The following is a 13,208-nucleotide window of genomic DNA, read 5'->3' as shown; positions in this document are numbered from 1 at the left end:
TAGTGCTTGCCTCGTGCCTCTAGAGTTTATTCATTCATTATTCATGGTGAAGCCATAATTCTCTTTGCTTATGTGCTATGTATTCTCAACCCCATGTGTTCAAAATCTGTCTTTTTTTTTAATTTGACTTAAACTCCTATTCTTATGCTTACTTATTTAATGACTTGCAAAAATCCCTGTGCATCTACAACTTTATCTTGTTATATGCTGTCAAATTTTGTGCTCCTTTGAGCTACAACTTTAATCAAGGATTCATGCATAGTAAACCATGGAACATGTAATTATTATCATCTTTGGAAATGACCGATGCTGTTATATTTGTACTAATATTGGATCTATTCAATTTTTTTGATATCAGAGTAATAGCTGAGAAGACTTTACTAATAATTTTGTCGACATCATGCAAATATGTTCTGTGTGAAATTATTCGTTTATATTTGTTACTTAAGCAACAAAACTTCTGTTAGGTTGCTTCCTGATTGGATAGTTGCAAGGAACTGTTTATTTGCTACCAATTCAATGTTAATACATGTGCTTCCATCAGATGCAGGTTGTCAGCTTGTTTCTACTACATTGTCCTGCTTTTGAATTATTGATGTCGTTTTACTCGTGATGTAAGCTTTCTAACTTTTAAGCACATCTTCGAGGCGTGTGGTGTGTTATAATATTTCCATTCCTATATCTATTTCAATGACAATCCAAACAAGAATAAAATGGAAGCAACATATATTAATTACTTCCTTGTAATATTTTCAAATATTATCCAAACAAAAAAAAGTAAATGAAGAGGAAGAAGTTCTACTTCCATTACTTCTAAAAATATATGAAACAAATAAAAAAATGCTATTTCCATTACTTCCTACTGTAAACTGCGTCTTACTTCCAATACTTCTATTATCCAAACGGGACCTAACCCAGAACCCAAAATAGAACCGCAAGACCACTCTGTCTATCAATCTCAGCCGTCCAATCCCCATCCAACGGCCTGTCACTCACAACAGCTTCTAGATCAATCCAGACTCTCCAAATCGCTCCCCTCTCCCCATATAAGCCCGTGCCCCACCCGACGCGAAACTCCTCTCGAGATCGACTTCTAGGGTTTGCTTCCTCTGCTCGCCCTCGATTTCCGATCGATTCCATCATCATCGAACTAGGGTTTTGTGATTTGCAGATCGAAGATGTTTGGTAGAACGCCGAAGAAGAGCGATAACACGAAGTACTACGAGGTCCTCGGGGTCTCGAAGAACGCGTCGCAGGATGATCTGAAGAAGGCCTACAGGAAAGCTGCGATCAAGAATCATCCCGACAAAGGAGGCGACCCTGAGAAGGTAAGATCTGATGTCGGCGGTCTTTCGATCTGTGTCCTTGATTTTGATTGGGTCTGATTCGATTCGATTAACTACTTTTGTGGATCTGCTATTGCAGTAAAGATCGTTTCTTTTTTTATTTTTTAAATGTTTTTGCTTCTTGAATTCAGTTTCTTTGGCAAATTGAACTGCTGTTTGGTAGATTAATTCGAACTGTGGTCTCAAATAATCCTAAATTTTGTGTTTTTTTTTTTGTTAGGATCCGTTATGTGAATGATATGCGTGTAGTTGGGTTTAGATCTGATGCGACGAAGAGAAAGTAGCGGAGTTCACCAAGGACTGATAGGGTTAGTTTGTCGACGAGGACTGGTAGCGTTGATTTGTCGCCAAATCGGGATAGTAAACTGTTAGAAAACCCCTTTGATTTTGTAGGTTGAGTATCTAATTACACAGTGCATACTGAATGTGAATCCTGTTAATTCATTTGAAGGACTCCTATAATTCCAGTGAATCCAACATGAACCAACCGTAGAGAGATGTCCCAAAATTTGCCTAAGCTTTCGGTCTGAAGAATGGTTGTTTTTAAATAAACAAGCGATTGCCCTATCTGACTCTTGCTGGCCAACCAAATATAGTGAAATAACTCCCAAGTAGGATTTGCACTTAGTTTGCAGTCCTTGCTGAAAGCGGCCTTGGGGGAATCTCATAGTTCTTATAGGCAGAGGTGATGGTACACAATCTGATTAGAGCAAAGGATTGAATGGAGCAATTGCATTTAGCTATTCCCGATGACCAACTTGGTCCCTCTTAGGTTCCTAAACAATGGGAACCCGTGAGAGCGTCATAATTAGGATTTGACCAACTGGCTATCCGACCTCGTCTCCAATCTCAACAACCCATCTTCTTTGTCTGAGTAGAGCTTTTCAATAACATGTTTTTGTCCTCTTCCCTATCATTCTGCAAAAGCTAATCATGGGTTTGGATACTAAGATTTCTGCACCAACATTTAGGCATTCAAACCATAACCGCAACTCCCCAGTTTGCAAGGGTACGTCGAAGAGGCATGTCAAGGATGCTTCTAGTTGTGTAAATCAAGTTCCAACTATGATCATTGTCCAAGAGTACTTTGGAGATGGGGATGCATGTAGGAATTTCCAATTTTGGGTAAAGGTTTGGCAATAGATAAGCTACAAGATGAAAAGAATCTATTGCAATGTTACTAAGGTGCGAGGTGCAATGCAGGAAACCCCCTCAATGTGTGCTGTATGTAGCCTCAGTGAAGTGAGAGACGCCAGAAGCAAAATATTTCAAGATAAAGAAGCAAGCATGAAACATGTTTATGTTTTTTATATAGAGGCATTAAAATAATAATTTCAACTAGTCATAGTGTTTAACACGCTAAAAGAAGTGCAGTTCACAATTCTCCACAAATAGAAAATCAAGATTAATATCTAAAAGAAGTATGAAATGAAATCAAGTAGTACATTATTTATTGTACTTGCATTCTGAATGATGGGAAATCTGGTCTTATTAGCCGTTCTGTGTAGCATATTTCTTACTGTACAACGTAAGTGATAACGTGAGTGATACTCTTAGTGAACTTATCTCTTCCCTGGTTGATTTTAAAGGACATTATACGACTAAACCTATACAGCTACTTATTCTTTAACCTGTGGACGAGACTACAACTAAAACAGTTTATGTCTGTCAACAGAGAGATGCATACATAAAAATCAACAAGAAGCAATCCACAGAGAGATACAGAAATGGGGGTGTTTCTTCACTACGTGAATCACTAAAAGTCCTCCCACTTTTTAGTCTTCTGTTTAAAACATGAAAAAACAAGGTACGAAAAGAGTGATTTTCAGCTCCTGTACGCTCTTTGGACTCATCAAAGAATATTCCTCGTGTCTTGAAATACCTGCAAGACTATTAAGATCCACTCTTCATACTCTTAATCCTGAAAAACTGTGCTTCAAAAGAAAAGAAAGCACACAGAACTGAACATTTAAAAAATTATCGAATATTCTGAACAATTTGTATGGAAGTAAAAAACTAGAAAAGAGTCCAGATGAACACTCAAACTAGAAATTAGGCCGAAAGAACACCCAAAAACTCGATTTGAAAAGGGGCAAAAAGTTGATAACTTTGCTGCGTGTCTTAGTCCGCTGTTAACTGTTGAACGTTAATAGGTGTTCGCTGTTTCTTCTAGTTAGCAGGTTTCACATCGCCAAGGGTTCTTGTATGATTTTTAACAAACATTTTTGGGTTAGCGGATTTCAGACCCATTTAGTCTTTTTTCACAATCCAACCTGAGGTGCTGCCTCAGTTGGCTTCTTCGGTCCGAAGGAACCAGCCGTGGTCGATGGGTTTTTTGGTTGGATTAGCAGATGTCATACCCGATTATAATTGGTTTTTCAGATTCTAACCTGAGGCATTGTCTCAGTTATGCCTCATGAGAGCACGAGGCACATGTGGGGTGCCACAGGGTGCACGCCTCAGGTATGCCACTAATCAAATATGATTTGTTATGTAATCCAGAGGCTAATAATTACCTTTGGTGACCATGTGCTATCATCAGTCATTACTTCTGAAATGATTCATTGCTTCTGTTCTGAAAAATGACTTGAGGTTCTTTGTTTTGTCATTCTGATGGATTTGCAGTATTAGAGATATCTGATTCAGTTTGGCGCTTAGCTATAGTAACTTCTGGATGCTATGGTTTAAATGGTTCAATTAATTCTACTGCTGTTAATTCTTTTTTCTTCTTAATTTGCGGTATTTAGTGGTGTCTGATTTAGTTTGGCTCTTAGCCATAGTAACTTCTGGATGCTATGAGTTAAATGGTTCAATTAATTCTACTGCCGTTAATTCTTTTCCTTCTTAATGTGGGTAATGTTTTGAATTATGGTATTCTGCGAATATATATTCTATAAGAAACTTGGCTGTGTAATACGAAATTGTTCCTCATTAGTAGGTAACTGTTAAATGGTTATATATGCTTAGCCAACATAATTGGGATACTTCATTTGCATAGGTTTTTCCTCATTAGGAGGTAACTGTTAAATGGTTATATATGCTTAGCCAACATAATTGGGATACTTCATTTGCATAACCTATGCATCTCCACTATGTGGTAACTTTTTTCTGTGTGCATGACTATACATAAATGCATATGTTTTGCCCTGTCTTTTGTGTGGTGGTTCATGTGCCTGTGATGATTGTTATGATGATTAGTTGTAAATCTTTGGTGGTACTTTCTGCATAATGTGATTGTACCTTTGCTTTATCTGGGTACTTACATGATTACATTCTGGTGCTTTTGTCTGTTGTCTCTGTTGTCATGTAAGTGATGATTTGTTAAGTTGATTAATTCATCATTCTTGTATTTCTCTTTGGTTTCACATTTTTCTCCGCCTTTCTGTTGATCTCTAGTCTAAGACCCACTTCTGCTGTTACAGTTTAAGGAGTTGGCCCAGGCTTATGAGGTGCTAAGTGACCCTGAGAAGCGTGAGATATATGATCAATATGGCGAGGATGCTCTCAAGGAAGGAATGGGTGGCGGAGGTGGCGGCCATGACCCGTTTGACATCTTCCAATCCTTTTTTGGTGGAAGTCCTTTCGGAGGTGAGAATATCCATTTTTGTGGTCTTTTTTTTGTTTGTTGCGGTAGAATTACATGCAAAAGTTTATCTTAAATTTTTGTTTATTTATTACTAATATTTTAGTGGATGATTAGGAGGTGGAAGCAGCCGGGGACGCAGGCAGAGAAGGGGAGAGGATGTGATCCATCCACTGAAAGTCTCTCTAGAAGACCTTTACAATGGAATCTCAAAGAAGCTCTCTCTTTCTAGAAACGTCATCTGCTCAAAATGCAAGGGGTAAGTTCGCTTTCTTATTTTAAATGCTACGAGCGACCGGACTACTGTCTTTAACATCAAATCTTATTGTTTTTCCAGTAAAGGGTCCAAATCTGGTGCTTCAATGAAATGCTCAGGCTGCCAGGGATCTGGCATGAAAGTCTCTATTCGTCAGTTGGGTCCTTCCATGATCCAGCAGATGCAGCATCCTTGCAATGAATGCAAGGGTACTGGGGAGACAATTAATGACAAAGACAGATGCCCACAATGCAAGGGAGAGAAAGTTGTGCAGGAGAAAAAAGTATTGGAGGTGGTGGTGGAAAAAGGGATGCAAAATGGCCAAAAAATCACCTTCCCTGGAGAAGCAGATGAAGCTGTATGTTTACAATATCTGTTTAACCTTAACTCTTTCCTAGCTTTCTGATTACTGACTTCTTCTTCACTTTGCAGCCTGATTGTATCACAGGTGACATTGTATTTGTGCTTCAGCAAAAGGAGCATCCCAAGTTCAAGAGAAAAGGCGATGATATCTTCTATGAACATACTCTTTCTCTTACTGAGGCTCTTTGTGGCTTCCATTTTGTGCTGACCCATCTTGATAACAGGCAGCTGCTCATTAAGTCTAACCCTGGCGAGGTCGTCAAGCCTGGTGAGCATTTAGTCACTTAACAGAAAAAATTCCTTTATGGATCCTTTATAGAAAACCATATGAGGAGGGATCTAACTTTTGTCCCTTAACACAAATCTTAAGTTGATGATTAACATGTCATTCAAATTTAAGTTTTCTTTGGGATGTGCTCGACTCTCCTGTTTTTTTATCTAAAAGACGTTAGACGTGGTCTTATGTAAAAAGTCTTATATAGAAAATCATACAAAGGAAGCAGGACAAATCTTAAAGTTGATTATTAATATTCATTCAACTCTGTTGGGAAACGGCGTGTAGCTTCATGTTTCTCTAACTAATCACTATGTCATGATCCTTGGTTTTCTCGTGTGATGTTCTGTAGTGGACCCCCTTCCAATTTTTAGAATTCCTAAATTCATACAATTCTAGATTTCCTACAGGATTTAGTTACTCATTTTATAAAATAAATAAAAATAAGGAAATAAAATCTAGACTAGAAAGCGTAAAAGAAAGAGATCTAAATTATAAGAAAAATAAAAACTACCTACAAAAATAAGAACAAGATCAGGGAAATAAAGATCCAACTATGAGCATAAAGAAAATCTAACTAATAAAAATGAAAGTGCATAAAAGTAAATCTACACTATGAAATAAAAATTCAAGAAAATAAATTCTATATAGTTTGAAAAGCAAACAACAAAATAATAAAAGAGCATGAAAGTAAATCTACAATACAAGACATGAAATAAATCTAATTTACCAACATAAAAGAAAGAAAGTAAAATCCAAAAGCATGATATGTAAAATTACATTGTAAGGGATTGGGCCCTTGAAAGCAAATCTTCATCTTCACCAATAAAGGAAAAAAAAGAAAATTTAAAAGGTGGATTTTTTAAATTTATTGCAAATAAAAAGTTCATAATTTTGAAAGGTCTTCTCAATTAGAAGTAATATTTCTCTCCAAATGTAGATTTTACAAAATTTTTCACACTCAATACTCTTCACCCTCTATCCTTATTTATAGCCTACAGCAATCAACAAGAGGCATTGGATTTATCTTGAGCTTCGAGAAATAAATCTTAGCCATACGGTGGCCCCTAACAATTTTTTTAGTTAGTAACTAGAAAGCCATTTTTCATTTGATCTTTGCAATTGTGACGTAATTAATTTGTTTTCTTCCAGATCAATTCAAGGCCATTAATGATGAAGGAATGCCCATGTACCAAAGACCCTTCATGAGAGGGAAACTCTACATCCACTTCACAGTCGACTTCCCGGAGTCTCTCTCCCCCGAACAGTGCAAGGCTCTAGAGGGCGTGCTTCCTCCTAGAACAGCATCACAGCTTACTGACATGGAGCTCGATGAATGTGAGGAGACCACAATGCACGATGTCAACATTGAAGAGGAGATGAGGAGGAAGCAGGCTCAGGCTCAGGAAGCTTACGACGAGGATGAGGATACTCACGGCGGTGCCCAGAGGGTGCAGTGTGCTCAACAGTAGGCTCGGAAAGTGATTGATCCCTGCTGTTTTTATCGATTTGAGTTTCAGTTTGTTGCTAGACTCTTTCTTCCTTCTTGCTTGAGGGTTAAGTTCATCATGCACGACCTCGGATACGCTATTACTTGGATGTACGGACCTTGGTACTTTCGATTTGTTTTGCCTAATCATAATGATCAAATTTAGGTCGTATTTTCAACAAACAAAAAGCTACCATCATTGGACGCCACCGTAATATTGTATGTCACGCCCCGAGACTATGAGGCCACTAGCAAACTGTGAGACCGAGAGTAACTTGTTGTTTGACTAAGTTCACTGCTAAAAAGCGCTAGCATTTGTTGCCCATGGCTACTGGACTTTAATGTATCATCACATTGGACTAATTATTTGAAGAGGAACAGGGAGGAGAGTTTTTACAAGGATTTCTTGTTGCAATAGAGAAGCTTAAGCTAGGCACCCACCTACCTTATACATTAAAAAGAGAGGCAATCACTCCTATTTAGGAAATATGAATGAATGAAAACGCGTTGGTTAATTCAGCACGTAACAACTATTTTTAGATAAAAATGTTAAGAGTTTTTTTTTTTTTGTAAAAGTTTTCCAAAAAATCTAAGCTCAGTTTCAAACTAAATGCATGTTATAGTATGCATTTTAATAATGAAGAAATACCGTAGTCCAGTGATAAAAATCTTTTTAAAGCAAATCAAAGGGCACAAGTTCGAGGCCTGCCAAAACTCATTTTAACTAACAGCTCTCCATATGTTTAAACTTGGACCCAAATGGAATGCAGACTAGGACCGGGTAGGGTCGGGCCGGGTCTAGGGGTGCATTTGGTTCGGAAACGGTTATGATAAGACACTTATCATATCCATATCTGCTCTTTTTAAAAACGGATACGGATATGGATATAGATATTTATCAGTAAGGAAATGATATGATTATATCGAAACGGGTATGGTTCGGATATTAAAGAATTGGATATGGATGTTATGATGTTTTCAGTCACATAAGTGCAACCCTTTGCTAGCAACGGGCATGTGTACTTCTGCATGCAATGCCCTAATCAAATTGGCGGCCCAAGACCAACAAGGGTTCCAACTTAGCCGACTCGTCGAGTCGACATTCTTTAATGTCGACACAAAAGACGATACTAGTCGACCCTCTTGTCGAAGACGACTCGCAACGAGCCCACTCGACCTGCTATTCGACGCCTCCTGATGACGACTCGAAAGGCGTTACTTCTCGGCCAAGCTAGAGGACTTCGGCCTCGAGCTCCCCCACTGACAACGTCGGCGTCACATTTAATGCTTGGCAGGTGTCATCATGCCTCTAGCCCCGATAGTCTTCATGACTCATCGGACCACGTCGGCACCGCCATACCTCCGATCACTTCCCATTTAATGCTGAGGTGATCTCTCCTCCAGTCGCCAGCCGACACCTGTAAAGCAGGAGCTGACTCAGTCGCCAGCCCATGCTTCTTCACCGCCATTCTGTGCTCGACCACAATGACGGTTCTGCCATTTCGGCACTACTATAAATATAGATACTATTCTAACTTACAAAAGGTTCACACATATGATCTTCTGATATAGATCTGCAAATTACTGCACATACAATAACTCTCACAGTTCTTCACTTTTCCCGCTCAAGTTCACCAGCTGAGTTGATCGTCGAAGGAACCACAGGGGAACCAGTCCCCATCCTCTCACGAGTTTCTATATGTGCGGACTTTTCAGCCACTCAACTCAGAACTAGATATTTGGGGAAGAAAGCGGCCCTCTCATCAACTTCATCCCCATCCAACTACGTATTTAATTAACTGTGTGATCACTTGACATAAACAGTTTGGCACCCACCGTGGGGTTACTTTCTTTTTTGAGAAAACATGTCGGGTTCTGAGTATGGGTTTGATCAGTTCCGCCCTATAGAACCTCGCTAGAGCTATGTTACTCGAGCCTAGCTTGAAGAAACAACTCAGAAAATTTCTCAATCTCTCCAAGAGCAATTCGCTACATTTACTAGCGAACTTCTCAACCGGCTTTCACAACCGCAACAAGCTACCTCAGCTATGCCCCCACCTTCTAGAGACCTGCGATCGGAGACTCACCCTCCTTTCGGGGCACAATAAGTAGTCCTGCCTCGGACTCCTCATGCTGTTCCCAAGCAGATGGGGGATCGCGTCGAGCATGCAAGCCAGCCACCTCGTCGGTCAACTCGCCCTGGAGAGACTCCGCCGCTGCCATACTCTCCCATCAGGAAATCACCTCGGTGGAGAGTCCTCTGCTCTGGTTACCTTGGGACTGCACTACGACGGACGCATGGTCTCCTAAAACTCTCCTTCCATCCCGTGTTCTACTAGCCCCCTTATCCCTACCATAGGCGGCTCTCTGGCAACGATCGGCCGTGTACAGACGGTCGAGAAGCATCGGGGGGGGCCGGGGGGGGCCGAAATACCCCTCTTTTCAAATGAGCTTATGAATACCCTATGTGAGAAGTTCAAGATGCCTCACGTGGAGAAGTATAAGGGCGACGAAGATCACCCTGAGCATGTTCAGAACTACTATGACGTGATGAGCATGCTTCAAGCATCGGAAGCGGTTATTTGTCGATGCTTCCCCATCACTCTTTCATGGAGTGCTAAGATCTGGTGGAACGCTCTTGAGAAGAAGTCCATTAGTAGCTTCCAACAATTCAGCGGGAAGTTTATTCACCACATCCTGATTGACACCAAGTAGAAGCTGCCCCCTCATGTGTTGATTCAGATGAGGGAGGGGCCCAGAGAGAGCATTCGAACCTACTTCAAGAGGTTCCAGGTGAAAAGGTTAGAGGTCAACAACCCAGGGAGCGCAGTTGCTATGCCTGCGCTCTTGACCGGCTTGTAGAGCAATGTGTTGGCCGACTCGCTTGCCAAGACATTTGTCACCAATTATGAGCAACTGATAGCCAAAGCCTACGGGTATATGGACATGAAGAATGCCTGAGCCTATAAGGTGGCAGCCAGGGTTGTAGAGATTTCCATAGCCACAACTTCAACAGTGCCACTTGCCCCGTCGACTCCAGCAGTAGTACCGACGGTGGCACCAGCACCAGAGTCAACTAGAGACCCCCCTATGAGGCAGGAGTGGCCAAGAGACCCTCCAAGAGTCGATTCCCGCTCCAATCGGTCCGACAGGAGGGACTAGGCACCGAGACCCGCTCTCACAGTTCTTAACACCTCCCTCGCTGAAGCTCTCACCAGAGTTTAGAAGGAAGGACACCTTAAGGAGCCTGCTCCTAAGATGATGTCGAATCCCAAGAACCATAACATGAGGCAGTTCTGTCGTTATCACAAGAATCACGGCCATATCACCAAGATTTGCCACATCCTGAAAAGGGACTGTATGGTGTAAAATTTAATTTCCCAAAATGGGGACTTCGTTTGTATTTATAAGAATAGCTTATTACAAACTAATGAATCAAAGTTTATAACAGAAGCGGAGGGAATGCCCTCCTTGTTTAACGTGAGGTCTTTGATAGTGATAGGACGCCTCCCTTAGTGTCGGAACCGAGTTTGCTTCCTTGGACGATCCGAACGAAGTTGCGGGCGAGCTTCGGTACGCAGTAGAATCTCGTGTTGATCGAGTTCGAGTTCCCGAGCTTGATGACTATCAAGGCCGAAAGCTGGAAGAAGATGCTACAGTGCAAGAACAATGCAAAGAGCCATGGTCTATTCTCTTAGAGCTTAAGAGAACTGATTACCAAGGAGCCAAATAGGTTCGGTCTTGATCAAGAGTTCAAGACCCCTCTTTTGATAGCCATCATTGGCTATTTATAGTGGAGGAGAAGCATGGCCACTCCCTCAAATTGTGGGATTGTGGTTGAGGGGGACCATAACTCCATCCCTTAAATCTTGGGATGTGACCATTGGAGGTGAGGAGAATCATACTCCATCCCTTAGATCATGGGGAGTGGGTGTACCCACTCCCACGTTTTAAGCTCAAGTGGCTGACTTGGTCCAGCCGTGCAGGCGAGCTTGACATTGCAGGTGAACTTGGGCTATCAGGCGAGCTGGCGAGCTTTCAGGCGAGCAAGCGAGCTTGGGTCTGTAGGCGAGCTGGCGAGCTTTTAGGCGAGCATGCAAGCTTGGGTCTGCAGGCGAGCCTGGCGGGCTTTGGCATGCAGGCGAGCCTGGGTGCTACAGGCGAGCTCGGCCTTCAGGCGAGCTGTGCAGGCGAGCCTCGTAGGCGAAGTTGTGCAGGTGAGCTTCGCTTAGTTCGGGCGAGCTCTAATGTTCAGGCGAGCTCTAGCCTTACAGACAGACTTCCTTACAGGCGAACTTCACCCTTTTCAGGTGAGCTTCAGACTTCAGGCGAGCCTGGATCATGCAGGCAAGCTCTGCAAGCGAGCTTGACTTATGCAGGCGAGCTCCACAACATGCCACGAAGAACAGGTCATAACTTTCAAATCGTAAATCGGAATTTGACGAATTATATATAAAAATCGACTATCTCGACGAGATGGAGCCAACCAAACTGACCCTATAGGGTTCGGTTTGCTCCTGTCTATTTTGCCAAATTCCTTCCGGTTTGAGAGATATCAGCGTTTTCCCCCCTTTTTGCTATTTTGGGCGAGGTTTTAGCAGTTTTGTTCTGAACTTCTCTGATAGGGATTAAAGATAATTTTTATTGCCTACAGGGACATCGAGGACTTGATCGAGAGGGGGTATTTGAAGAACCTTATCTCTCAGCGAGGCCGTAGAGAAGCTGCCCCGGCCAAGGCGAATAGGAGATCCCGCTTGCGGTCGCCTCATCCTCGACTACGCTAAGATAACCGACTTCCAGAACCCAATCACAAGGGGGTCATCAACATATCAGTGGCAGTCTCACTACTAGAGGGTCGTCTAACAACGCCCAGAAGAGATATGTCAAGAGGGCATTGCGGGTCGACCAAGGCGACAAGAGGACGAAGGCAGAGGAGTCCATATCTTTTGGGGACGCCGACCTACAAGGCGTTGAGATACCTCATGACGACCCTATCGTCATCACAACAGGGATTGATGGCTACCAGGTGAATCATGGTCGACACAGGAAGCTCGGTGGACATTTTATATGTCGACGCCTTCAACCAGATGGGTATCGACAAATCTCACCTGCTCCCCCGTAGAGGCCCCCTCATCGGATTCACCGGCTACTCTCTTTTGCCAGAAAGGATGATTACTCTCCTCTAACAATCAGAGAGTACCCTAGGCAAACCACTGTCCAAGTCTAGTTCCTGGTGATGAACCTCAAGTCAGCCCACAATGTCATCTTGGGCTGAGGGTCATTCCTTCAACTTACCACCAGATGGTCAAGTTCCTAACTCCTAATCAAGTCAGAGTTGCCAGGAGCAACCAGCAAGAGGCCAGGTCCTTCTACCTGCTCTCGATCAAGGGTAAGGGCGCGCAAGATGCCATGCCTATTAAGAAAACCTACCTCCAGTTGGAGAAAACAACGGAGCGGTAGAGGATGACACCGGCGGAAGAACTTCAGGAGATACTAATAGACCGAGAAGGATTGAAGATGGTCAAGATTATGTCCAGCCTAGTTAAGCCCTTACGAGGAGCATTGATAGAGTTCTTGCAGGCAAACGCTGATGTGTTCGCCTAAGGACCCAAAGATATGCCGGGGGTTCCCCCCAAGGTGATCAGCCACAAGCTAGCTATCAATAGGTACACTAAGCCTGTGTGACAAAAGAAGAGGAATCTTAGCCCTAAGCACTAGAAAGAGGCGGTCGATGAAGTCGAACAGATCCTCAGAGCCGATTTCATCCGGGAAGTCCAATACCCCGAATGGTTGGCCAATGTAGTGTTGGTGAAGAAGGTGCTGAACAAATGGAAGATGTGCGTGGAATTTACTGATCTAAACAAGGCTTACCCCAAAGACAGCTACCCTCTGCTTCG

At 42.4% G+C, this 13,208-nt stretch overlaps 1 protein-coding gene across 1 annotated transcript; it reads left to right on the top strand.

The window, feature by feature from the left end:
- LOC109846437 (dnaJ protein homolog) lies at positions 1,179-7,500 on the top strand. Its single transcript, XM_020415671.1, has 6 exons — positions 1,179-1,328; positions 4,769-4,934; positions 5,047-5,188; positions 5,267-5,543; positions 5,618-5,816; positions 6,975-7,500. The coding sequence occupies exons 1-6, from the start codon at positions 1,179-1,181 to the stop codon at positions 7,292-7,294; spliced, it is 1,254 nt and encodes a 417-aa protein (XP_020271260.1). The 3' UTR covers positions 7,295-7,500.

This window comes from Asparagus officinalis, chromosome 6, assembly GCF_001876935.1.
Source record: "Asparagus officinalis chromosome 6, Aspof.V1, whole genome shotgun sequence".
NCBI classification, from domain to species: Eukaryota; Viridiplantae; Streptophyta; class Magnoliopsida; order Asparagales; family Asparagaceae; genus Asparagus; species Asparagus officinalis.
Note: the sequence above shows the minus strand (reverse complement) of the source record. Positions and strands in the feature narration are given on the sequence as shown.

What these genes read in the sequence shown, in the direction of transcription:
- LOC109846437 (XM_020415671.1), top strand. Translation starts at nt 1,179, where the DNA reads ATGTTTGGTAGAACGCCGAAGAAGAGCGATAACACGAAGTACTACGAG. An exon ending in AAGGAGGCGACCCTGAGAAG is followed by an intron (nt 1,329 to 4,768) that starts GTAAGATCTGAT and finishes CTGCTGTTACAG; the next exon opens with TTTAAGGAGTTGGCCCAGGC. An exon ending in CTGGAGAAGCAGATGAAGCT is followed by an intron (nt 5,544 to 5,617) that starts GTATGTTTACAA and finishes TTCACTTTGCAG; the next exon opens with CCTGATTGTATCACAGGTGA.